General features: G+C 43.5%; 1 protein-coding gene across 1 annotated transcript in view; it reads left to right on the top strand.

Moving 5' to 3' along the window:
* Window positions 1-27,824, top strand: part of LOC144495491 (dual specificity calcium/calmodulin-dependent 3',5'-cyclic nucleotide phosphodiesterase 1A-like) — a 754,486-nt gene that overhangs the window by 593,076 nt on the left and 133,586 nt on the right. Inside the window, exons 5-7 of the mRNA XM_078215508.1 lie at window positions 10,488-10,670; window positions 19,541-19,607; window positions 21,692-21,808. Of these exons, the coding sequence (XP_078071634.1) occupies window positions 10,488-10,670; window positions 19,541-19,607; window positions 21,692-21,808 (367 nt within the window). The remainder of the gene's footprint in view (window positions 1-10,487; window positions 10,671-19,540; window positions 19,608-21,691; window positions 21,809-27,824) is intronic.

The following is a 27,824-nucleotide window of genomic DNA, read 5'->3' as shown; positions in this document are numbered from 1 at the left end:
ATTGCTTCTTACCCCTCCTCCTGGCATTGACCCAAGCCTCATTTCTAGGAGTTACTATTTCTCTATAACTCCTATCAACTTCCACCTCCGCCTCCCGAATTATGCGGAGTTCCTCTACCTCCCCCTCCAGCTCCTTTACACGCTCCTCCAGAAGCTGCAATCTAATGCACTTCTTACAACTAAAATCTCCTGAAACACTACTGGATTTTCTCACCACATACATCCCACAGGAGATGCAGCATACTGCCTGAACTGCCATCCCTGAAGCCATTACCAGCAAGAAAAAAAGAAAACAAAAAACTTCCCCACACTTCCCCAACTGTCACTCTCCACTGCAGCCCGAGCAACACTCCCTCACTGAGACACCAACTGTCACACTCTACTGCAGCCCGAGCAGCACTCCCTCACTGAGACACCAACTGTCACTCTCCACTGCAGCCCGAGCAGCACTCCCACACTGAGACACCAACTGTCACTCTCCACTGCAGCCCGAGCAACACTCCCACACTGAGACACCAACTGTCACTCTCCACTGCAGCCCGAGCAACACTCCCTCACTGAGACACCAACTGTCACTCTCTACTGCAGCCCGAGCAACACTCCCTCACTGAGACACCAACTGTCACTCTCTACTGCAGCCCGAGCAACACTCCCTCACTGAGACACCAACTGTCACTCTCCACTGCAGCCCGAGCAGCACCTGGCCTGGAAGGGATCCCAACGATCAAGATATCTGAACCCCCTCCTCCTACACCAGCACTTTAGCCACATGTTTAGTTGCAGTATCTTCCTATTCCGAGCCTCACTGGCACGTGGCACAGAAAATAATCCTGAGATTACAACCCTAGAGGTCCTTTTTTTTGACTTACTGCCTAACTCCCTGAACTCCCCTTGCAGGACCTTGTCACTGTTCCTGCCTATGTCGTTAGTCATGATGTGGAGATGCCGGTGTTGGACTGGGGTAAGCACAGTAAGAAGTGTCACAACACCAGGTTCAAGTCCAACAGGTTTATTTGGTAGCACAAACCACAAGCTTTCGGAGCAAGGGGCAGTGCTCCGGAAGCTTGTGGCTTGTGCTACCAAATAAACCCATTGGATTTGAACCGGGGGTTGTGAGACTTCTTACTATATCGTTAGTACCAATGTCTACAACGACCTCTGGCTGTTCGCCCTCCCCTTTCAGAGTGTCCCATGCCCGTTCAGAGGCATCCTGGCCCAGGCATCAGGGAGGCAACATACCATCCTGGAGTCTCTTCCCTGGCCACAGAAATATCTGTCTGTGCCGCTGACTATAGAGCTGCCTATAACTATTACTCTTCTGTGCCTTGACCCTCCCTAATGAACAACAGAGCCAGTCGGAGTGCCACTGCCTTGGCTGCTGCTGTTTCCCCTGATAGGCCATCCCCCCCAACAGTATCCAAAATGGTATACCTGTTAGAGAGGGGGAATAGCCACAGGAGATTCCTGCACTGACTGCCTGCCCCTTCTAGCGGTCACCCATCTATCTGACTGCCCCTTCTAGTGGTCACCCATCTATCTGCCTGCATCTTGTGTGTCTGTGGTGGGGGGGGTATGAGTAGCGTATGTTGCTGGGGGTCTGTGGGTGGGGTATGGTGTGTGTGTGTTGCTGGAGGGCTGTGTGGGGACGTATGTGTCGCTGGGGGTCTTTGGGGGGGTATGGGGAGTTGCGTTGCTGGGGGTCTTTGGCGGGGTATGGGGAGTGTGTTGCTGGGTGTCTGTCAGGGGAGGGTACAGGGAATGTGTGTTGTTGGGGGTCTGGGGGAGGTTATGGGGAGTTGCGTTGCTGGGGGGTATGGGGAGTATGTGTTGCTGGGTGTTTGGGAGGGGGGGAGGTGATATGGGGTGTGTGTGTTGTTGGGTGTCTGGACATTTGTGAAACTGTATGAGGACAAATGCCAATTTTGTCTCCAGGTCTGCTGGTTCTTTTTTAATGGATGCCTTAAAGGGCTGTATAGCACATTCAGTGAATCCATTCAAGGAGGGGTGGTAAGGTGTATGTGTTTAATCCCATTTGATGATGTGTTAGAACTTAGCACTGGTAAATACTGTCCCATTATCTGAAACTAGCACTTCTGGCAGACTATGGAGGACAAAACAGTGATGTAGCTTCTCCACTGTGGTATATGTAGTTGTGGACTTCATCTTCTAAATGTCTAACCACTTTGAATGCGTGTCAACCATCATCAGGAACATTGTACCCATAAGGAGGTCTACATAATTGAGAGCTCTCCGCCATGGCCGACCTTGTTATTCCCAAGGGTGCATTGGGGCTGCAGTTGTAATTTCTCTTGTAGTTGGCATTGATGCACTATTTTACCATTCCTTCACTATTTGTGTCTATCCCGAGTGGCCAAACATAATTACAAGCCAATACCTTCATCTTTGACATTCCTGGGTGGCCATTGTGCAATTCATTATGCTTTGTTCCAGGTAAATTGTAGTGGGGAATTCTGCTTCGGTGGCCGGATATCTTTAGAAAAACTAAAGTAATTCTGAAAATGCAAACTTCGCAAAGGTAAAATGACTCAGTTTTAAAGCGTGACAGAATTTATTTATTTTAACTAGTAACTATATAAACTAGTTTATTAAAACATAGAAAAAATCAAACATGACATACAAAAATAACAGAATAACTTTGGCCGAAGGGAGACCTCAGATATGCCAGGCAATACAAGCAGTATCACAGAGTTTTCTCAAAGATTCCATCTTTCGTGCCAAAATACAAGGCAATTATACTTTTCTGTAATCTTTAGTTCAACCCATTCATTAGCTAAATGTGATTTCATTTATCATAAAATATGTCAATTCAATTATGACAGATTGCTTCAATGAATTGAAATCTGCCACCTTAAATGATAATTTTCCATTAGTTAATTCCAATTAGTGGAAGTCCACCTCTTGGCATGATTTACTTCCTTGTTGCTAAGATATCCAAAAAGCTATTTTTTGTCTAGTTCAGCACTGGCTAAATGACTTGGTCTAATGCCAAATGTGGGCCCAACGCTCGGCATCAGTGCAACCCTGGACAGCTTGATTCATATACAGTGTATCATTGAATGTTCTGTTAAACAGATACAGTTTGAATATATCTGTTTGCAACCATTGTTTTTCTTACTGCTGGTTACATTAATGTTGCCGAATCTGCATTCTTTCATTAATGTTACCGGTTTCTTTAGTCACTGTACTGACAAATTGCACGTTTTGCTTTATCAGCTTAATTAATACAATTCAATGGATTATTTTAATACAACAGATTATTTCAAAATCATTATTATCGATTTTGTTTATATAAAGCATATAGATCATAATTCAATTTCATTTCAAACCCTTTCACAACTGCTCGCAATCATCATGTTGGGTAAGATTGATTTATATAACTCTTTCTTTCCCAAATGTTAGCTGCTATGTCTATTAACTCTATCTGATTTTAGAAACTCCTTCCACATACAGGGATGACCACTCTCGCTCCTCACTGCTAAGTTCATAGTAGATACAGGTAATGAATCAAAAGAAATTGAGGCTAGGATGAATTCCTGAGGCACTGATGGGGGCGTATTGGTGTTGTGTGCCCCTGGTGGTGTTGGAGAGTGTATTCATAAGCAGCCAACAGCAAAGCCCAACATTGTATCCTGACAGATGCAATAAGGGGATTGCTTTGTCTTCCTTGGAAAACCCCAGGAAAGGTAATGACTGTGAAGTGCCTCCCATAAATGTACTGTGAAATTTTCTGATACCAAAAATGAAGGCTAGGCCCTCCTTATCGATTTGTGAATATTGCTTCTTTGCATCAGTCAGGGTCCTGAAACACAGTCAATAAGTCTCTGTCCCATCATTCATTGTTTGTGACAATACAACACCAGGTGGAGATGCATCACAACTGAATATTATTTCTTTAGAAGGATCATAATGCACTGGTAAACACGTTGCTTGTAGGGCTGATGTAACTTGCTTGAATGATTCCTTCTGTGGTGTTTTTCAATGCCATTTTAATAGTGTATGCAGGAGTGCTAGCACTGTTGATAAATTGGGAATGAACCGCCATAGTAATTTACCATTCTGAGAAGAGATTTTAGCACTGATCTATTCCTTGGGTTGGTGCTTCCTTAATAGTCCTAACTTTATCTTCCATTGGATGTAGCCCTTGTGCATCCACTCTATTACCTGGCTAAGCCACCTCATTCGCTTGAAAGGTGCACTTCTCTCTCCAACGTTCTGGAATGTTCATACAATTTCCTCCAGCCACATGGATAAATGCTCGTCCTCAATGATTCCCATTATCAACATGTCATTTAAGTAATCAACAACTTTTGGCAAATCTTACAGTAGACTCTCCATGGCACGTTGAAAAATGACACAAGCCAATGAGTCCCCAAAAAGGTAACCACATGTATTAATACATGTGCATATTAATTGTGACAAATTCCCTGGAAGCATCATCCAATTCCAGTTACAGGGATGTTTGACTGACTCATGTTTAACTTATGTTAGACGCCCAGCCAACTTCGCATACAGGCCCTCTATTTTGGGGATGGAGTGCCAGTCTAATTTCACCACCTGATTTACTGTCATCTTGTAGTATCCGCAGATGCGAATCGGCTTGTCAGGTTTGACTACCAATACAATGGATGCTACCCACTCTGCAAATTGTTTGGTCTTGATGATGTCCAAATCTTCTCATCACCTCAACTCAGTCTCCACTTCTTCATGCAGTGAATAAGGCACAGGTCTGACCCTAGAATCTCAGTGTAGCTTCAGGATCTACATGAGTTTTAGCTTTTGACTCTGATTTTACCCAACTCTTATTTCTTTAGGCCTTCATGGCTAACCAGCAGAGAGCTGAGATAAATGATTCCTTCTCAGGTTGTCAAGATGTAGCGAGTTGGATGAAGGTTTGGTCCTTGGGTCCCAATTATTTACAGTCTGTATTAACAACTTGGATGCAGGGTTAATAGGTACAATAGCCAAATTTGCAGATGACACTAAAATAGGTGAGTAGTAAGTTGCAATAATGAAATAAAAAATTAAATGGATATGGATAGGTTATGTGAATAGGGCAAAATTTGACAGATGGAGTTTAACGTGGATAGGTGTGAGGCTATCCATTTTGGAAGGAAAAATACAAAGACAAATTATTATCTAATTGGAGAGAAACTTCATAATGCATTGGTGCAGAAGGATCTGGATGTTCTCATGCATGAATCGCAGAAAACTAATATGCAGGTACAGCAGGTAATAAGAAGGCAAATGGAACAGCACTCTTCACCACCACTAGCTGCTGACTGAATCTTTTGTATCTCTGCATTCTCTCATTTTCTGCATTCTTCTGCTTATTAAGCCCTGTGCCCTCAATCTTGGCACCACTGCCACTAGCAACTTCCTTCCAGATCTTGTGGACTTCACTGCCCTGCATGCTTTGAAGCTTTAGAGTGCCTTTCTCTGCGCTCTCCATAGCTCAAGCAACCTCCAGCATTGTCTTCAGGACTCTGCCAACAGTTTCTTCCATACCACCATGTTATTCACTCCATACAATAGGCTCTTAATATGTCATTAAGGGCAGGCACCGTGCCCTGCTATCACTTCTTAATCTGGCCTCAAAGGCTGTTATCACTTCTCCAGGGGCTCTTCTAGTCAAATTGAATTTATACTTGTACATAATTATTGACAGCTTCAGATACCAATCCCCTATTCCAAAAGCTTAAAATATACTTAAAATATTGTAACATTTATTTAATTTTATGCACTTTTAAAGTTGATTTCAACGCTTTTACATTTATAATGTTGACCTTTTAATTGACAGCTTGCTAGTTGACAGAGTTCAGAATAATTAACAGCCAGAGTCTGACTTGTTCATTTGTATTATGAAAGAAGATCTTCCATTTTGTAAATTAAACTTCACATTTCCTCATTAGAGGATAGGCAATTACTCAGGTTTTGCCATGCTACTATCTAAAAACAGGTACATGTGAATAATCATGTTGTTGTTCATTGCTAGTTGCTCTTTGCTGTCCTCATCACATTCAAAGCTTGTAGTTCCTTCAACGTGTCTAATAACACCAAGTAAAAATTTGGAAAATACATAATTTCATTCCTAATTTCACCTCAAACTTTCTATACTCCAAGAACTGAAAATGCTGGAAAAACTCAGCAAGTCTGGCAATACCTGTGGAGAGAAAATAGAGTTAATGCTTTGAGTCCGACATGACTCTTCTTCAGAGTTAGAGAGGGAAAAATGTGATGAATTGTATGCTGTGTAAGAGGGGGGTGGAGCAGCTGGAGCAGAGTAAAAGATCGGTGGTTGGTGGGAGTTGGGAGAAATTGCAACAAAGTATTTTACTTTTTATATGCCTCTGCTTTCCATAGTATTGAGTCTTTGGTATCTGTCAAAAGCTTCCCTTCTTTCTTCTCTCTCTTAAGCCCCTATACGTAAGACCATAAAACATAGCAGCAGAATGAGCCCATCTAGTCTGCTCCACCATTCGTTCATGGCTGATATTTTTCTCATCCTCATTGTCTTGCCTTTTCCCCATAACACTCAATGACCTGGCCTCCACAGCCTTCTACGGCAAACAGTTCCACAGATTCACCACTCTCTGGCTGAAGAAATTCCTCCTCATCTTTGTCCCTTTAGCCTGAGATTGCGCCCTTAGTTTTAGTTTTTCCTACTAGTGGAAACATCCTCTCCACGTCCACTCTATCCAGGCCTCGCAGTATCCTGTAAGTTTCAATAAGATCCCCCCTCATCCTTCTAAACTCCACCGAGTACAGACCCAGAGTCCTCAATCGTTCCTCATACGACAAGCTCTTCATTCCAGGGATCATTTTTGTGAACCTCCTCTGGACCCTTTCCAAGGCCAGTACATTCTTCCTTGGATATGGGGCCCAAAACTGCTCACAATACTCCAAATGGCGTCTGACCAGAGCCTTATCCAGCCTCAGAAGTACATACCTGCTCTTGTACGCTTTCACTCTCGACATGAATGCTAACATTGCATTTGCCTTCCTAACTGTCGACTGAAGCTGCACGTTAATCTTGAGACAATCTTGAACAATGACTCCCGAGTCTCTTTGTGTTTCTGATTTCCTAAGCATTTTCCCATTTGTGCCTCCTGTCCTCCTTCCAAAGTGCATAACCTCACACTTTTCCATATTGTATTCCATCTGCCACTTCTTTGCCCACTCTCCTAACCTGTCCAAGTCCATCTGCAGCCCCCCTGTTTCCTCAATACCACCTGTCCCTCTACATATCTTTGTATCATCTGCAAATTTAGGAACAGTGCCTTCAGTTCCTTCCTCCAAATCGTTAATGTATATTGTGAAAAGTTGTGGTCCCAGCACTGACCCCTGAGGCATATCACGAGGCATATCACTAGTCACTGGCTGCCATCCTGAAAAAGACCCCTTTATCCCCACTCTCTGCCAGTCAGCCAATCCTCTATCCATGCCACAATCTTACCCTTAACACCATGGGCATTTAACTTATTTAACAGTCTCCGATGCGGCACCTTGTCAAAGGCCTTCTGGAAATCTAAATAAATCACGTCCACTGGTTCTCCTTAACTTCCTTGTTACCTCCTCAAAGAACCCAGTGTTCTGGATTTGTTAGTCCAACCTTTTTTCTTTAAGTGAATTTTCTTGATCTGATACTTCACTTTCTCTTCCTCGAATGCCTCTCATTGATCTGGCAATGATTTAGCAAAAGTAGCTATTTCCAGGCCATTTTAGTTAAATCACATCTCACCATTGCAAAACTTAACATCTCCAGTTTCACTCACTGCTAACATCAAATCAATGTGGCTGAGTGTTGTATCCCATGTGGCTGCCTGACATATAATCCCATCATCATAGCTGGTAGACCCCATCTCTACCCCTCTGATGGCAAGTCAACTGCTCTGCAGGTATTAGTTGCAGAATGACTTGAGGACCACTTCCAGTTCTCTACCTGTCCCTTGTGTTTTGTGCTCTTTCCTGCTGCAGGGACAGACAGAAGAGACCATCAAATTACATGTTAGGAGCATACCTTTAAATACTAGAAATGAAATCAATTTAAGTGGTTCAAAAGTTGATGCACTTCACTTACTTCTGGGTTTCTCATTTCCAAGTGGACATCCACCCCAAACAGTGCTCCCAATATGTTGGGAACTCAAAGTCAAGTCAACTATCTCCAAGTTTCTTAGGACCACCCGTTCATTAATGTAGAAACAGAAGGATTTTCAAGTGTTGAGCAAGCTCCCTTTAACGTTATATAACTCGCGTGTATAACATTAATTAAAATATTTTATTTTAACATGGGGACACTTCAGAAAAGAAGACCTGTGGTCTTCATTGCGTTGACATCACTCTAACATAGCAGGACACAGGACCATTCAGACAGCAATAGCATCATAGTAGTTGTTTCATCCAATGCCCACAGCGATCGCAAAAGGAAATAATTTTCTCCATGAGTCATGACTTTGATAAACTATAGCATCAGTTCCCAAATTTGCCTCTCTAGTCAACCATGAATTCATTTCTCAACTGCCTTCAGGTACAATTTGTGCATCAATACAGTTTCACACTGTACTCAAAAAGCGGCTTCATATTCAAGTCAACAGATAAGTTTTCTGCAAATCGGTCTAAAATTGATCAACTGCCATCTTCAGACAAATAGATTGTTTTATAGAACTACTGCCATTGGATTCACAGACCGAGCAATTCCCTCCATTGTCAGTGGGATATTCACATGTTAGATTGTGACCCCATATCAAGAACGTGATCATACATAATTATATAGCAATAAGCCTGACATAGAATAAAATCATACAATCATTATCTTTCTTATTGATCCTTTAAGGCAAAGATGGCCATCTCCATCATCTGAGATGTTTGGTAGGGTTCTGATGGGTATGTAGGTGACTGCTGAGGCTGATCTGCACGCCGAAGATTCTGCTGTAAACAGGACAGGATAGTGTAGATGACTGATAAGTCAAGATTTTCTCTCCTTGTGTTTTTTCTGCCGCTGGTAGGTGTTTGTTTTTGAAGGAAGCCACACCATTTTTATTTGTTGTGGCAGGTGCAGTGATCCTGGGTGAGCTTCATCCAGGAATTGGTGTCGAAAGCAAAACTCCTCATGAAACCCTCCAGAGTCTCCTTGTAGTATTTCCTTAGATCACCATGAAACTGCACCCCATAAAGGACTTTGGTAAGCAAGTGTCAGGCATTCTGGCTCCGTGAGCGGCTCAAAACCATTGCGACTGGCTCAGTATGGTATAGATACTTGGCATGTTAGCTCAGAGTAATAACCTCTGGCATTTTGTCCTGTCATTGTAGCTTCAAAAGCTTCTGAAGGCAGCTCAAGTGAAAATGGTTGAGCTTCTTGGTATGGCACTGGTACTCAGTCCAAGTCAACCATGCATAGAGCAGAATGGGCAGGCTATTACTCTATAAACTTTTGGTTTGGTAGGCAGACTTCCTCCTCTTTATTCTCAGCTGTTGGAAGTCTGCCAGCGGCTTTGCTTTGGCAATTCTTGATGTACCTCACTATTAATATAGACAGCTGGAGAGAGTGCACTATTGAGATAAGCAAGCATATGTAAGAGTTTTGGTCTGTTCTTGGATTGAAACCTCAGCCTTGAAATAGGGCTTTCCAGGAGCAGGCTGGTACTTGTATGTCCAGCTCTGAACACGCAACTAGTGCACCATCATCAGGAAAACATAGAGTATGACCTTGGAGACCTTGGTCTTTACCCTGGAACTATCTCAGGTGGAGTAGCTTTCCATCCATGTGACATTTTGATATCATTGGAGAGCATGATGTACAAAAACATGCTGAAGAGATTTAGTGCAAGCATGTTTAACTGCATAAAAAAGATTTTCCTCCTGTTTCCTGCGATTCTTTTGTGAATCATCTAAATCTTGCATCCTCTGATTATCAACCCTTCAGCCATTGGGATCAATTTATTTTTATTTTGTCTACCTAAACATGTAATTATTTAAAATCTCTATCAAATTTCCTCAGTCTTTCCTGCTCTCAGAAAAAACAGCCTGTTAAATATTTTTCTCATTGAAGAGTAAAAGAATGACTTGATGAATCTCTCCAACCACATGTAGTGATAATGAAAACGTTAGGCCTCATCTTGGTAACAGAAACGATGAAGGAACATTGCCAACTCTGCAGCCAGACAGAAGGGAGAAAGAAAGACAACAGATGACAGAGAGACGAGGCAAAATAATTTTGTTGCCGTCACTTGTCCATCCACTTTCAAGAGGCAACTTGTCACTGTTAACTGTTGTTCAAGTTGTTCCCTTGGATACCCAGGTTATTACTGAAATTATTACATCTCTTTATCCAAAATTAACAGGCCTAATATTCATGTTGCAGCGTGTGATAAATGCAAAAAGAACATTCCAGGATAAAAAAGGTTTCACATGAAATGATTGCACTCATGTATTCAAGATATTCTGTTTGATTTTGTTCCCTCTAAACACAGACATCTTCTGGATACAGAGGATGAACTCAGCAATATCCAATCAGACGCTGTTCCCTCAGAGGTCCGTGACTGGCTGGCTTCCACCTTTACGAAACAAATGGGGATGATGCTGAAGAGAACGGAGGAAAAACCAAGATTCCGTAGCATTGTCCATGCTGTACAGGCTGGGATATTTGTCGAAAGGTAGGGAAACTTTACATAATGATTTCATGACTGATGGGTGGCTTTTGACTTTTTTAATAACATAAGGTAAAAGGCTGATTTTTTTTAAAATGAGGCTTATGGAATGGAAGGCTTAGTATCAGCTTGGATTAAAAAAAACATGACTGAAGGACGGAAAACAAAATCATGAACAATTTTTTTCAGGCTGTAGGATAGTAGACGTGTAGGATGGTGGCATTTGATGAGGGTCAATATGTATTATATATGGATGATACTGATCAACTGCAACAGGACATAGATAGGCTAGCAGAATGGGCAGAGAAGAGGCAGATAGAATTTAACACAGAAACGCATAACATGATCCGTTTTGGTACTGGGTTATAAATTAAAAGACACAGTTCTAAAGAGTCTGCAGGAGCAAAGGAGCTGGGAATTTCATGTCTATAGATCTTCGAAGGTGACAGGACTTATTGAGAGAGTACCTAGCAAGGTAAGAGGGATATTGGGCTTTATAATAGATGCACTCAACATAGAGCAAGGATGTTATGCTGAAACTTTATAAAGCTCTGATCCAGCAACAACTAGACTAGTGTTTTCTGGCCAACATACTGTAAGAAAGATGTGAAGCGATTTACCAGAACGGTTCTATAGATGGAGGATTTTAGTGCCAAGATCAATTGCAAGAAGCTGGGTGTTAAGTATTTAAGTGGCTACAGATTGCTTTAAGAGTTGATCACATGATTTGATGTTGATGTCATAAGGGTGTTGCAGAAGCTGCTGTTTTAATTTTAGTTTGTTCTTGATACAGGTAAGAGCTCCAAAAATAAATCTGTTTTTGTTAGTTTGAATTTATGGGTAGGATTTTATGTCCTTGCCCCAAAACTGTAAAATCCCACCCGAGGTCATCAAACCATTCCATGGTCCACCCCTCGCCTGCTCTGATTCCTGTGGCAGGCAGGATGGTAAAATTCTGGCATATGTATGCAGACAATGTCTTTTCTTTTTGTTAAAACCCACAACCTCTAACATAGTTAGGACATTAAAAAAAGAAAATTGGCGATGAATTGGAATTTTGATTCATCAAGAACATCAAGAAGAGATCTTAAGTCAAAGAACAAAGAACAATACAGCACAGGAACAGGCCCTTCGGCCCTCCAAGCCTGCGCCGCTCTATGGTCCACACTAGACCATTCTTTTGTATCCCTCCATTCCCACTCCGTTCATGTGGCTATCTAGATAAGTCTTAAACGTTCCCAGTGTGTCCGCCTCCACCACCTTGCCCGGCAGCGCATTCAGGCCCCCATCACCCTCTGTGTAAAATACGTCCTTCTGATATCCGTGTTAAACCGCCCCCCCCGCCCCCCCCCTCACCTTGAACCTATGACCCCTCGTGAACGTCACCACCGACCTGGGAAAAGCTTCCCACCGTTCACCCTATCTATGCCTTTCATAATTTTATACACCTCTATTAGGTCACCCCTCATCCTCCGTCTTTCCAGGGAGAACAACCCCAGTTTACCCAATCTCTCCTCATAACTAAGCCCTTCCATACCAGGCAACATTCTGGTAAACCTCCTCTGCACTCTCTCTAAAGCCTCCACGTCCTTCTGGTAGTGTGGCGACCAGAACTGGGTGCAGTATTCCAAATGCGGCCGAACCAATGTTCTATACAACTGCAACATCAGACCCCAACTTTTATACTCTATGCCCCGTCTTATAAAGGCAAGCATGCCATATGCCTTATTCACTACCTTCTCCACCTGTGCCGTCACCTTCAAGGATCTGTGGACTTGCACACCCAGGTCCCTCTGTGTATCTACACCCTTTATGGTTCTGCCATTTATCGTATTTCTCCCCCCTACGTTAGTTCTACAAAATGCATCACTTCGCATTTATCTGGATTGAACTCCATCTGCCATTTCTTTGCCCAAATTTCCAGCCTATCTATATCCTTCTGTAGCCTCTGACAATGTTCCTCACTATCTGCAAGTCCAGCCATTTTCGTGTTGTCCGCAAACTTACTGATCACCCCAGTTACACCTTCTTCCAGATCGTTTATATAAATCACAAACAGCAGAGATCCCAATACAGAGCCCTGCGGAACCCCGCTACTCACAGGCATCCAGCCGGAAAAAGACCCTTCCACTACCACCCTCTGTCTTCTGTGACCAAGATGTGGAGATGCCGGCGTTGGACTGGGGTAAACACAGTAAGAAGTTTGACAACACCAGGTTAAAGTCCAACAGGTTTATTTGGTACCAAAATTTGAGTGGCTTTTGCTACCAAATAAACGTGTTGGACTTTAACCTGGTGTTGTTAAACTTATTCTGTGACCAAGCCAGTTCTCCACCCATCTAGCCACCTCCCCCTTTATCCCATGAGATCCAACCTTTTGCACCAACCTACCATGAGGGACTTTGTCAAACGCTTTACTAAAGTCCATATAGACGACATCCACGGCCCTTCCCTCATCAACCATTCTAGTCACTTCTTCAAAAAACTCCACCAGGTTAGTGAGGCATGACCTCCCTCTCACAAAACCATGCTGACTATTGTTAATGAGTTTATTCCTTTCTAAATGCGCATACATCCTATCTCTAAGAATCCTCTCCAACAACTTCCCGACCACGGACGTCAAGCTCACCGGCCTATAATTTCCCAGGTTATCCTTCCTACCCTTCTTAAATAACGGGACCACGTTAGCTATCCTCCAATCCTCTGGGACCTCACCTGTGTCCAGTGACGAGACAAAGATTTGCATCAGAGGCCCAGCGATTTCATCTCTCGTCTCCCTGAGCAGCCTTGGATAGATTCCATCAGGCCCTGGGGATTTGTCAATCTTTATATTCCCTAAAAAACCTAACACTTCCTCCCTTGTAATGGAGATTTTTGCTAACGGGTCAACACTCCCCTCCGAGACACTCCCAGTCAACACATCCCTCTCCTTTGTGAATACCGACGCAAAGTATTCATTTAGGATCTCCCCTACTTCTTTGGGCTCTAAGCATAATTCCCCACTTTTGTCCCTGAGAGGTCCAATTTTTTCCCTGACGACCCTTTTGTTCCTAACGTATGAATAAAATGCCTTGGGATTCTCCTTAATCCTGTCTGCCAAGGACATTTCGTGACCCCTTTTTGCCCTTCTAATTCCTCGTTTGAGTTCTTTCCTACTTTCTTTGTATTCCTCCAGAGCTCCCTCCGTTTTTAGCTGCCTGGACCTAACGTACGCCACTCTTTTTTCTTTTTGACCAATCCCTCAATTTCCCTGGTTATCCACGGTTCTCGAATCCTACCTTTCCTATCCTTCTTTTTCACAGGCACATGCCTATCCTGCAGCCCTAACAACTGTTCCTTAAAAGACTCCCACATGCCAGATGTGGATTTATTCTCAAACAGCCTCTCCCAATCAACAGCTGCCAATTTCTGCCTAATCCCACTAAAGTTAGCCTTCCCCCAATCCAACACCTTATCCTTGGGACACCACTCATCCTTTTCCATTACTATCCTAAAGCTAACAGAATTGTGGTCACTATTTGCCACATGTTTCCCTACCGAAACTTTGAAGACCTGACCGGGCTCATTCCCCAGTACTAGGTCCAGTATAGCCCCCTCTCTAGTCGGGAAGAAAATGAACATTGTGGGTAATCACACATCAAATATTAAAAGGCTAGGGAGAAGTAACAGCAGGATTAAAGATTGAACTGCCAGTGCCACTGATACCAAGTAAGAAAAAAGCTCTGATTTTAAAAGAGGGTTTTTTTCGATCAGAGAAGGGTGAGATTCCAGACAATATTTGGCATATTTTAAAATATAGAACATAGAACATTACAGCGCAGAACAGGCCCTTCGGCCCACGATGTTGCACCGACCAGTTAAAAAAAAAACTGTGACCCTCCAACCTAAACCAATTTCTTTTCGTCCATGAACCTATCTACGGATCTCTTAAACGCCCCCAAACTAGGCGCATTTACTACTGATGCTGGCAGGGCATTCCAATCCCTCACCACCCTCTGGGTAAAGAACCTACCCCTGACATCGGTTCTATAACTACCCCCCCTCAATTTAAAGCCATGCCCCCTCGTGCTGGATTTCTCCATCAGAGGAAAAAGGCTATCACTATCCACCCTATCTAAACCTCTAATCATCTTATATGTTTCAATAAGATCCCCTCTTAGCCGCCGCCTTTCCAGCGAAAACAATCCCAAATCCCTCAGCCTCTCCTCATAGGATCTCCCCTCCATACCAGGCAACATCCTGGTAAACCTCCTCTGCACCCTCTCCAAAGCCTCCACATCCTTCCTGTAATGTGGGGACCAGAACTGCACACAGTACTCCAAGTGCGGCCGCACCAGAGTTGTGTACAGTTGCAACATAACGCTACGACTCCTAAATTCAATCCCCCTACCAATAAACGCCAAGACACCATATGCCTTCTTAACAACCTTATCTACTTGATTCCCAACTTTCAGGGATCTATGCACACATACACCTAGATCCCTCTGCTCCTCCACACTATTCAAAGTCCTCCCGTTAGCCCTATACTCAACACATCTGTTATTCCTACCAAAGTGAATTACCTCACACTTCTCCGCATTAAACTCCATCCGCCACCTCTCGGCCCAACTTTGCAACCTGTCTAAGTCTTCCTGCAAACTACGACACCCTTCCTCACTGTCTACCACACCACCGACTTTGGTGTCATCAGCAAATTTGCTAATCCACCCAACTATACCCTCATCCAGATCATTAATAAATATTACAAACAGCAGTGGCCCCAAAACAGATCCCTGAGGTACACCACTTGTAAAATATGGGTACTTTGCAGTATGACGGTGCCGTTCAATGAAAAATACCAAGCCAATGGTATCCAGGGTAAAAAGGGGAGTACTGGGAAGACCAAATAATATAAAAGTTAGTGAGCAGTCTTGAGTCGCTAGTGCCTGCAAGAGAGATGGCGAGTCAATTAGGATCTATGGGGCCTTTCACTGAAGAAAATGAATCTTGGAGTTCCTATGCAAAGCAGTTTCAGTGCTTTGTACATGCAAATAAAATTGAAAACTTGTTGCTTGTACCAGCTTTTCTCAGTTCAGTAGGAAGTAAAACCTTCAATTTGTTATGGAACTTGGTTCATCCAGCAAAGCCAGGAACCAAAACATAAGATGAGTTGACAAATATCCTAGAAGTGCATTACTGTCCAAAGCCACTGATCATCACAGAATGGTTCAGCTTCTACTAAAGGGATCATGTGGAAGGCAAAAGCATTTCTCAGTTTGAGGCAACTTTAAAAAGGCTGGCACAGCACTGAGAGTGTGGCAAGTCATTAGAAGATTCTTTCTGAGATCGTGTAGTTCGTGGTCTCTAAAATGAAGCTATCCAAAGAAGGTTGATTATTGAACATACTTGGACTTTAAAGAGAGCAGTGGAAATTGCAGGGTCTATGGAACTGGCTGTGAAAGAAACTTCACAATTTGGTGCAGGATCTTTCCAAGATCCAAGGGTTGGGAACATCCCAAAAGAAATATAAACAGCAACAAACATGTCATAGATGTGCCAAAATGAACCATTCCGTGAGTGAATGCTGGAGCAAGAATAGTCAATGTAAGAATTGTGGCAAAGTGGATCACATTGCAAAAGCTTTTTGGGCTAGACCAGCTTCCCCTCAGAAGAACATTCAGAAGAAGAATCTGGGTAAGTTCAAGAGGAACATGTTGCATTCTACAAAAAGAATTTACAACATGGAAGAAAAGAATTACGACTTTGAAGAAAAGAATGTTCAGAAATATGATGAAGAGCTCCAACTGAACTCTTATCCATATAGGGTGAAGCACATAGAATCTAGGTGATTCCGAAGTTAAATGGACAATCTATTAAGGTGGAGGCTGATACTGGTTGCTCATTCCTGAGACTATACACCGACAAAAGCTTAAGTATTTTGATTTAAAACCTGTTGATGTGATTTTAAGGACATATACAGAAGAGATTGTGCTGTTAAAAGGTTACATCATGGCCAACATAGAATTGACTGGACGAGCAGATTTGTCCCTCCATGTGGTCTGTGGTAATTTTCCAACTCTATTTGGAAGATCATGGTTGCAGAAGGTAAAGCTTAATTGGAGTGCTGGCAACAGATTGGTTGATGTCAAAACAGAATACAGCACTTTCTGGATAGATACAGGAGTGTATTCAAAGAGACACTTGGTTCAATGAAGGGAGTTCAAGTGAAACTCAAGATAAAGCCTAATAGCCAACTGAAACGTCTCAAGGCAAGAGTGCCATGTGCAATTTTTCCCAAAGTTGAAAAAGAATTAGCTGGTTACAATGAGTGACTGGGCTACTCTCATCATACCTATCATGAAATCAGGTGATTCAATTCATATTTGTGATGATTTTAAAACAACAATAAATCTGGTGTTTGTGCAGATCGATATCCGCTTCCTTTAATTGAAGATTGCCAGGTGGGCAGAAATTCATCAAGATTGAGCTTTCACAAGCATATTTACAGATGAATGTAGCCGCTGAATCATAAGCATTGCTTACCATTGTTACTCATAAAGATCTTTTTCGTTGTAAAGGATTGCCTTGGGATTAACATCTGCACCAGCCCTATTCCAAAAATCAATGGATCAGATTTTAAGTAGTCTCTCTGGTGTACAATATTATCTGGATATCCTAATTACAGGATCCAGTGAACAGGAGCACTTGAATAATTTAGAAACAACATTAGAACATTTTAAAGCACATGGTCTGCATATTAAGAAAGAAAAGTGATTTTTTTTCCTGATGTAAGTCCAGTATTTGGGTCACATTATTGAGCACCTGAAAAGATGGACGCTATTTTAAAAGCACCACTTCCGATGGATGTGACACAATTGAGGTCCTTTCTAGGATTATTAAATTATTATGGCAAATGCGTTCCTAAATTAGCTACATTATTGAAGCCTTTGCATAATTTACTATGTGCGAAACAGTCATGGGACTGGATAACAGAATGTGAGAAAGCATACAATGATGTCAGAGATGCTTTTGCAGAAATTTGAACTATTGGTTCATTTTAATCCAAAACTATCATTAGTGCTTGGTTGTGACACTTTACCTCATGGAGAAGGGCATTAGTTCCACATGCTTTCAGGGCAGCACGGTGGCACAGTGGTTAGCACTGCTGCCTCGCAGCGCAGGGATCCAGGTTCACTTCCGGCCTTGGGTCATGTCTGTGTGGAGTTTGCACATTCTCCCTGTGTCTGCGTGGGTTTCCTCCAGGTGCTCCGGTTTCCTCCCACAGTCCAAAGATGTGCGGGTTAGGTTGATTAGCCATGCTAAATTAACCCTAGTGTCAGGGGATTAGCAGAGTAAATATGTGGGGTTACGGGAATAGGCCCTGGTGGGATTGTGGTCGGTGAAGACACAATGGGCTGAATGGCCTCCTTCTGTACTATAGGGATTTTATGAATGGTCAATAGCTTTTCCTCGCGTAGTCTGACGAGTGCTGAATCTAGGTTTTGTCTAACTGGCGCCAGAGTTCTCTGGTCATTCACATTTGTCCTGCCCACGGTGCACTCCCTTGTGCATGTTTCCCACTGGAGTGGAGTGGCGTGACTTCAATAGGCATACCCATTGACAGAAGCAAGACCAGAAGATCCTGCCGCCATCGAATAGCATGCAATCTCCCGCTGCCGAGATAACACGGCAGGGACGCCAGAGAATCTTATCGAGGAGCTTTGGGCATTACTTCTACCCCATATGTTCTAGTCCTCTGGGTATAAGGCCTGCATTCCATTGGTCTTCCATCTTTTTGATTATCCATAATGTCTGTGACTGTCTTAAAAAATGTTGACTTGCCTTCCTATTTTTAATCTTCCCTCGTACCTTCACAGATTTTCTAATGAGTGGGAATCTGAGGACAGGCTGCAGTGCCACATTTTGTTGCTCCCCCTGAGCTAATGGTGCTTCAAGAGTTGTGCAGCATGGAAATCAGGGGCGAGGTTAATAATGTCTACAGCAGACACACATTCAGCTCTGTCTTTAAAGACAGAGAGGTTTAGGGTGGGTATTGTAGAACTTAGGCCAAGGCAGCTGAAGGCACAGCCAGCAATGTGGAGCCACATTAGCACATGTCAGCCACATTAGCATGTTAAACACAGCTAAGGTATTTATCTTGAATTCTCTGCTTTACTTTGAATTGAGTTCAATATTTGTGATCAGCATTACACTTTATGTTGTAACTACAAAACTGGAGAAGTGAAGAGTTGTTACTAGACAAAGCACTTAATTTCATTATTAAACAGAATGTCTTCAAAATGCAAGTTATGCTAACGATATTTTCCTGTAGTTACAGATATTTCCACATTGGCCATTGAAAGGGAAAAATGTAATCACACAGGTCCACACTGCATTCTTCAGTTACATCAACAAATATATGCAAATAAATATCTCTCCGTGAAAGTTTAAGAATAGTCTGCAAACTAAAGGTGGATGCAAAGCAAAATGCATGTGGATTTCAGTTTTGTTAATCAGCATTCTACTAATGCTCACATAAGACTGACCATCAATTTGCTCTCTTTGCATTCCAGTATTATTTCTGTATTTCCCATGCTGCCGATCAAAAAGTAAAAGTTTAAAGTTTATTTATTAGTCACAAATAAGGCTTACACTGCAACGAAGTTACTGTGAAATTCCCCTAGTCGCCACAGTCCGGCGCCTGTTCGGGTCAATGCACCTAACTCCTTTAAATTTAAAAAAATGAAGTGCTTTGTTGACTAGGGACACTGACAAATATTTCTTTACTGTAATAAAAAGCATTTCTCCTGATGTTTGCATCAATTCGAGCATGTTGACCAAATGTTACTGACACAAATCAGCATTGCAACTTTGTTTTCTGAACTTCTCCTGAACAGAATGTATAGACGCACGTCAAATATGGTTGGACTAAGCTACCCTCCTTTAGTCATCGATGTGTTAAAGGTATGTTTTGACTTTTGCTTTCCTTCTTTTATGATAATTTCATATCCTTTTCAAGCCATTACGAATCAAACTTTGTGAGTCTGTGTCTGCATTGAAGGGTATTTTTAACAACCAGAGTATTGATGTAGGCATTGAGGGAGACATTTTCAATTCACACCTTTATCACCTGACGGTGTTTTCTCATAAACAACTTTTGTTCTTTTTTCCCCTTGACACATAGAAGTCACTTTAAAGTCATGCCCATCTGAACTGATTACTTCAATATCTACAAAGAGTATTGAACCTTACTTATCATAGAAATCATAGAAACCCTACAGTGCAGAAGGAGGCCATTCGGCCCATCGAGTCTGCACCGACCACAATCCCACCCCACATATTTTACCCACTAATCCCTCTAACCTACGCATCCCAGGACACTAAGGGGCAATTTTTAACCTGGCCAATCAACCTAACCCGCACATCTTTGGACTATTGGTCTGAATCTATTGGATTATAGTTCTGAATCATGAATTAATGAAATAATACAAGTTAAGTCTAGGTTTTTGACACTGGGTTCTTGGTGTTGAACTTATCTGGGCTTTGAATGCTTGAATTTGTACTGATGGCTATTAGAAAAAACTTAATCGAGGTATTTTGTCACTTCCAATTTTCTTTGGTTAGAGCTTCAAATGTAGATTTGAATCGTATAAATATTGATATTGTGATAGTGTAAAATGGGTATTAATGAATCAACAACCCACTTGACATCTCTTTTATAATTTTTATTTATTTTAACTTGAAATTCATAATTTCTGGATTATTGCCAAAGCCATGTGCAACTTGGCTTTGAGACAGACAAATAGGGAAACTTAACATTTGGCTAAAGGACTGGTGGGGGACACTGTACCAGTACTAGAACACAAAGAAGTTGTGCTGATGTAATTGAACATGGAAAATACAGGAAAGGAACAAGTAAGAGAGAACATAAATGATAAGAGAATAAATAGAGTTAAAATGGGAGAATAAAAAGATTTTGAAAAAATAAAGAGGAGCAAGGGCAAACTGTTCACAAATGAGATACCATGATGACTAAAGACATAAGGAAAGAACTGAAGGTTTATAAACTGTCATGCAACAGAGAGCGTATGGCAAGTAAGGATATGAAAAGTTTAGAAAAGAGATCAAAAAGACAATTAGGAATACAAAGTGGAACCGTGAAATTAAGTTAGTAGGAAACATTGTAAAATATTCTGAAGTCATTTATTGTATTTTTACAAGATAGGCTTGAAGAACATGAAGGTGCAAACAAGCATGAGCTTTATTGGAAAGGTGTTTACTCCACAGGCTGTTAGGAATAGACTGCCCATTTGCCTATGCAAATAGTTGATGATGTCACCAATACGCTTCAAGTGACCTTGTTCCAACAAACATGAATACACAACAACTTACATAATAATATAGGGAAAGTTGGAATGAAATTCGAGCCACTAAGATTAAAATCACAGGCAGTAATAGAAATACTAAATGAAAGAAATATTAAATAATTATATTGGTTTATTAGTTTATCAGGGAAATGAATCAGGTGGATATAGAATCATAGAAACCATGCAGTGCAGAAAGAGGCCATTTGGCCCATCGAGTCTGCACCGACCACAATCCCACCCAGGCCCTACCCCCATATCCCTACATATTTTACCCGCTAATCCCTCTAACCTACGCATCTCAGGACACTAAGGGGCAATTTTAGCATGGCCAATCAACCTAACCTGCATATCTTTGGACATTAGAAAATAAGATTAGAAATTGTATAACCACATTTAAAACAAAAGGAGAAGAAATATTAATAATCCAATAGAAGGAGAATAAACCCCCTTGCTCAGATGGATTCCTTTCATGCATTTTAAAGAAATCTAGGGAAGAGAGAGCACGAACATCATTACATCTATTGAGTGAGATCATGTATGCCTGGAAACTAACAAACCATCTGAACATCAGTGATAGGAAAGATAATGGGATCCTGACAAAAGGGAGAAAAACAAAATGTGTAAATGCACGATGATAGGCAATCAGTTTCATGAAGTGTCTTCTTGTCCTTTGTTTTGCAGAATGTAGATAAATGCACCTTCAATGTTTTTGCACTGAATGAGGCCAGTGGAGAACATGCACTCAAATTCATTGTTTATGATCTTTTCACCAGATATGACCTCCTCAGTCGTTTCAAGGTTAGTGGTTGACTTCTTAGTCTGCTTGAATATGCAATCATTTACACACCTCGTAAGTCCACAGGTTTCCCATGTCAAATCCATCTCATCTACACATCTTAGATTATATACTCTCCCATTATTCAACAGTTTGCATATCAGGTTGGATTCCTGCACGACTGTGCATCTACTGTGGCCACCTTGCACTTCCCCCTTTCAGAAGGTCAGGCTATCTTTAATAGGTGTCAGATGCTCACTGTTCCAGCACTCAGTCCTGCTAATGGTTAATGCTGGTTGGATGCTAAGGTTATTTAAAACAGTAGGAAGCGAGAGGTTGTCACACAGTCAGCATTGTGGTTGACTGCAAGTTAATCATGCATTATAAATCCTGCGCCTATTTTCAGGGGCTATCAAATATTATCAACAATTTCCACAGATTTGTAATGTGATCTGTATTCGGAACAATTGCTCCCTTTTGTTTCTACATCAGGCACCTTTTAATTGTTTGTGTTAATTGCCTCTTTTTCTTAATCATCATTACTTATAAATTACTGCTCTAATATACTATTAATTCAAGCACATCAGGAGGGAAAATGCTTTGAAGAAACCAGCTACCTTACAATTAAGAATTTTGATTGTAGGATTGCTTTGGTGTAATGATATTGGTTGCGATTTATTGGCCGCAATGTACCTGGCGCATATCGTGCCAATCTGCGAAAATTGCGTGCGGACCTAAAAATGGGTGGCACGATCTTACCACCTTGTAAAAATCAGATTAGTCCCTTTTTACTGGTGTGAACCACTTCATGCCCCAAATGGGTGCAAAGTCTATTAGCATGAATTTGAATGCATTTCAGTATCAGTAGTGAGGTTGGCACAATATTGTTCACTCTCCTGGAATCTCCCCACCTCACTGGCGTGACGTCACACTGGCACAAATCACTACTGCTCTAGGGCGGCACGGTGGCACAGTGGTTAGCACTGCTGTCTCACAGCACCAGGGACCTGAGTTCAATTCCCGGCTACGGTCACTGTCTGTGCGGAATCTGCACTTTCCCCCCCCCCCGTGTTTGTGTGGATTTCCTCCGGATGCTCCAGCTTCCTCCACAATCTGAAAGACGTGCTGGTTAGATGCATTTGCCATGCTAAATTCTCCCTCGGTGTACCTGAACAGGCGCCGGAGTATGGCAAATAGGGGATTTTTACAGTAACTTCATTGCAGTGTAATGTAAGTCTATTGTGACACTAATAAACAATAAAAAATAAAATAAAAGTGTGATTCAAGTGCAGCAGTCATGAAGGCGGGCGAGGAGATGAGTACCATGTGGGTGGCACAGTTGCACAATGGTTAGCACAGCTGCCCTACAGCACCAGGGCCCCAGGTTCAATTTTGAACTGTCTGTGTGGAGTTTGCACGTTCCCCCCCTTGTCTACGTGGGTTTCCTCCCACAGTCCAAAAGCATGTGGGTTAGGCTGATTGGCCAAGCTAAATTTACCCTTAGTGTCAGTGGGGCTAGCATGGTAAATACGTGGGGTTACGGGGATAGGGCCTGGGTGGGATTGTGGTCGGTGCAGTCTCAATGGGCCAAATAGCCTCCTCCTCCACTGTAGGAATTCTATGATTCTACCTCTGATAACCAACCTCCAGGATACAAGTGGGGGCCTCAGCCACAGCCGTGGTGCAGAATGGGGTGGGGTGGGAGGGCCTGCATGGGTGCAGGTTTGGGGGGATTCCTGCTGGGTCAGGTCCTCAGGTCAGGAGTCAACATTGGCCAGTGGCTTGTGTTGCATGCATTCCCCCTGGATGCTGAGTGACCCCTGATGGGTTGTTTATGAGGTTGACCATCAACCCCACTGATATTGCCATGGTACACTGCCATCTGTGTGCTGGGCAGGCTCTGTGGCTGACTGTAGACATTCCATCCCAGGCCCAACTAACAGAAACAAGCCGTAGCTCTATCAGCTCTTGCTCCAATCAAAGGGGCACTCCAGGTGTTAACATAGCTCCTCACACTACATGGACTCTGCCTTCGATGGGAACCCATCTCGTGCTAGTCACGAGGATGCTTCTCCGCCGTCTGTCTGAATTGCAAGCCATTCCTGAAAGCCACTGCACCAGACATACAGGTGGGTGCATTCATGTCTTAAATGCAGGAGTTCCCAGTGGGGACCCCCCTCACAGATACCTGTATGCTCCTCATGCCCGATATGGCGATGATGCAGCAGCGGTTGGCAGCCAGGATGGTGTTTGGTTACAGCGTCCAGACTCATGGGGCATAGCTTGCTAGTTGGGAGTGAGGAGCCTGGAATGGATAACTTTACTGACTCTCTCAGTATCTCTCTCAGATCCCCTTCTCTCTCCACCCTCACCCGATAGGTACCATGGATTTCGCAATGCAGCCAATTGAGCTGACATGATATTTGCAACTGTGGAGGAGGTGAAGACAGAGGAGGGAGACGTACAGCCTGGCCAGGCCAGCCCAGGCCAGAGACCGCAGCAGGAAGATGGGGGTCATCGGCTGAGGACAGGAGGCGGGCGCCCATCGGCCCAAGGGGAGTGCTGGACACATCAGCGATGGGGACCCTGATGCTAAAGGACTTGCATGTTCTTTGAAGGGCTGTTGGATGCTGTGTGCTGCCGCAGACTGTGTCTTGGCAAGGAGACAGTGCCATTTCCTCATGGGAGGAGCACACCCACTCCCGGCGGCAGTGAAGGTCACGGCGGCCCTCAATTTCTACATCACTAGGTCCTTCCAGGTCGCCAGCAGAGACATCTGTGGCATCGCCCAGTCCGCCATACACAAACGCGTCCATGAGATGATGGATGCCCTGTACACCCAGACAGGTCACTGCATCAATTTTGACATGGGCCAGGCCCAACAGGAATCCCGGGCTGCAGGCTTCACCGCCATCACCGGGATGCCCAAGTGCAGGGGGTTATCGAAGCACGCATGTCACCCTGCAAGCCCATCAAGGGGTGCAGTATGTGAACAGAAAGGGATTCCATTCTCTTAACATGCAGGTGGCCTGTGAGCACCAGCTTAATATCATGCATGTGTGTGCACAGCAACCAGAGAGCATGCACGACTCTTTGAGGACCATCCCACGCTGCAGGGATGGCTGAGGTATTGGCTGATTATGCCAGTGCAGAGGCCAGAGACTGATGCAGAGACCCATTATAATGAGGTCCACGCTGATGAGGTACATCATTGAGCAGTGCATTGGACCGCTGAAGATGCGGTTCTGCTGCCTGGACCTCTCTGGTGAGGCCCTTCAGTACAGCCCCCTGAGGCTCTCCCCAATCACGGTCTGCTGTGCACTCCACAATCTGGAGCAGCAGCAGGAAAACATCCTGAAGGAGGAGGAGGAGTCGACCCAGGAAGATGTGGAGGACGAAGTCGAACAGGAGCTGGGGGATGGAGAATAGGTGATGGCAAGGGCCCGGTAGGGCAACGAGGGAGCCCCTCATCACCACAAGGTTCACTGAGTGGGAATGGAGGGATACAAAAGAATGGTCAAGTTTGGACCAGGGAGCGGCACGGGCTTGGAGGGCCGAAGGGCCAGTTCCTGTGCTGTATAGAACATAGAACAGTACAGCACAGAACAGGCCCTTCGGCCCACGATGTTGTGCCGAGCTTTATCTGAAACCAAGATCCCTATCATCCTGGTGTGCTCCATGTGCCTATCCAATAACCGCTTAAATGTTCCTGAAGTGTCTGACTCCACTATCACTGCAGGCAGTCCATTCCACACCCCAACCACTCTCTGCGTAAAGAACCTACCTCTGATATCCTTCCTATATCTCCCACCAAGAACCCTATAGTTATGCCCCCTTGTAATAGCTCCATTCACCCGAGGAAATAGTCTTTGAACGTTCACTCTATCTATCCCCTTCATCATTTTATAAACCTCTATTAAGTCTCCCCTCAGCCTCCTCCGCTCCAGAGAGAACAGCCCTAGCTCCCTCAACCTTTCCTCATAAGACCTACCCTCCAAACCAGGCAGCATCCTGGGAAATCTCCTCTGCACTCTTTCCAGCGCTTCCACATCCTTCTTATAGTGAGGTGACCAGAACTGCACACAATATTCCAAATGTGGTCTCACCAAGGTCCTGTACAGTTGCAGCATAACCCCACGGCTCTTAAACTCCAACCCCCTGTTAATAAAAGCTAACACACTATAGGCCTTCTTCACAGCTCTATCCACTTGAGTGGCAACCTTTAGAGATCTGTGGATATGGACCCCAAGATCTCTCTGTTCCTCCACAGTCTTCAGAACCCTACCTTTGACCCTGTAGTCCACATTTAAATTAGTCCTACCAAAATGAATCACCTCACATTTATCAGGGTTAAACTCCATTTGCCATTTTTCAGCCCAGCTTTGCATCCTATCTATGTCTCTTTGCAGCCTACAACAGCCCTCCACCTCATCCATTACTCCACCAAACTTGGTGTCATCAGCAAATTTACTGATCCACCCTTCAGCCCCCTCCTCTAAGTCATTAATAAAAATCACAAAGAGCAGAGGACCAAGCACTGATCCCTGTAGCACTCCTCTAGCAACCTGCCTCCAATCCGAAAATTTTCCATCCACCACCACCCTCTGTCTTCGATCAGACAGCCAGTTACCTATCCAATCGGCCAACTTTCCCTCTATCCCACACCTCCTCACTTTCATCATAAGCCGACCATGGGGGACCTTATCAAACGCCTTACTAAAATCCATGTATTTGACATCAACTGCCCTACCTTCATCAACACACTTAGTTACCTCCTCAAAAAATTCAATCAAATTTGTGAGGCACGACTTGCCCTTCACGAATCCGTGCTGACTATCCCGGATTAATCCGCATCTTTCTAAATGGTCTTAAATCCCATCCCTAAGGACCTTTTCCATCAATTTACCAACCACCGAAGTAAGACTAACCGGTCTATAATTACCAGGGTCATTTCTATTCCCTTTCTTAAACAGAGGAACAACATTCGCCATTCTCCAGTCCTCTGGCACCATCCCCGTGGACAGCGAGGACCCAAAGATCAAAGCCAAAGGCTCTGCAATCTCATCCCTTGCCTCCCAAAGAATCCTAGGATACATTTCATCAGGCCCAGGGGACTTATCGGCCTTCAGTTTATTCAAAACTGCCAGGACATCCTCCCTCCGAACATCTATCTCCTCCAGCCTATTAGCCTGTAACACCTTCTCTTCCTGAAAAACATGGCCCCTCTCCTTGGTGAACACTGAAGAAAAGTATTCATTCATCACCTTGCCTATCTCCACTGACTCCATACACAAGTTCCCAGTACTGTCCTTGACCGGCCCTAACCTCACCCTGGTCATTCTTTTATTCCTCACATAAGAGTAAAAAGCCTTGGGATTTTCCTTGATCCGACCCGCCAAGGACTTCGCATGTCCCCTCCTCGCTCTCCTAAGCCCCTTTTTCAGCTCATTCCTTGCTAACTTGTAACCCTCAATCGAGCCATCTGAACCTTGTTTCCTCATCCCTACATAAGCTTCCCTCTTCCTTTTCACAAGACATTCCACCTCTTTCGTGAACCATGGTTCCCTCACTTGGCCATTTCCTCCCTGCCTGACAGGGACATACCTATCAAGGACACCCAGTATTTGTTCCTTGAAAAAGTTCCACTTTTCATTAGTTCCTTTCCCTGACAGTTTCTGTTCCCAACTTATGCCCCCTAATTCTTGCCTAATCGCATCATAATTACCTCTCCCCCAATTGTAAACCTTGCCCTGCCGTACAGCCCTATCCCTCTCCATTGCAATAACAAAAGACACCGAATTGTGGTCACTATCTCCAAAGTGCTCTCCCACAACCAAATCTAACACTTGGCCCGGTTCATTTCCCAGTACCAAATCCAGTGTGGCCTCACCTCTTGTCGGCCTATCCACATATTGTGTCAGGAAACCCTCCTGCACACACTGCACAAAAACTGCCCCATCCGAACTATTTGACCTACAAAGGTTCCAATCAATATTTGGAAAGTTAAAGTCCCCCATGACAACTACCCTGTGACCCCCA

Source organism: Mustelus asterias, chromosome 7, assembly GCF_964213995.1.
Source record: "Mustelus asterias chromosome 7, sMusAst1.hap1.1, whole genome shotgun sequence".
Taxonomy (NCBI): domain Eukaryota; kingdom Metazoa; phylum Chordata; class Chondrichthyes; order Carcharhiniformes; family Triakidae; genus Mustelus; species Mustelus asterias.
The sequence above is the reverse complement of the archived record's forward strand: the minus strand, read 5'-3'. Positions and strand labels throughout refer to the sequence as shown.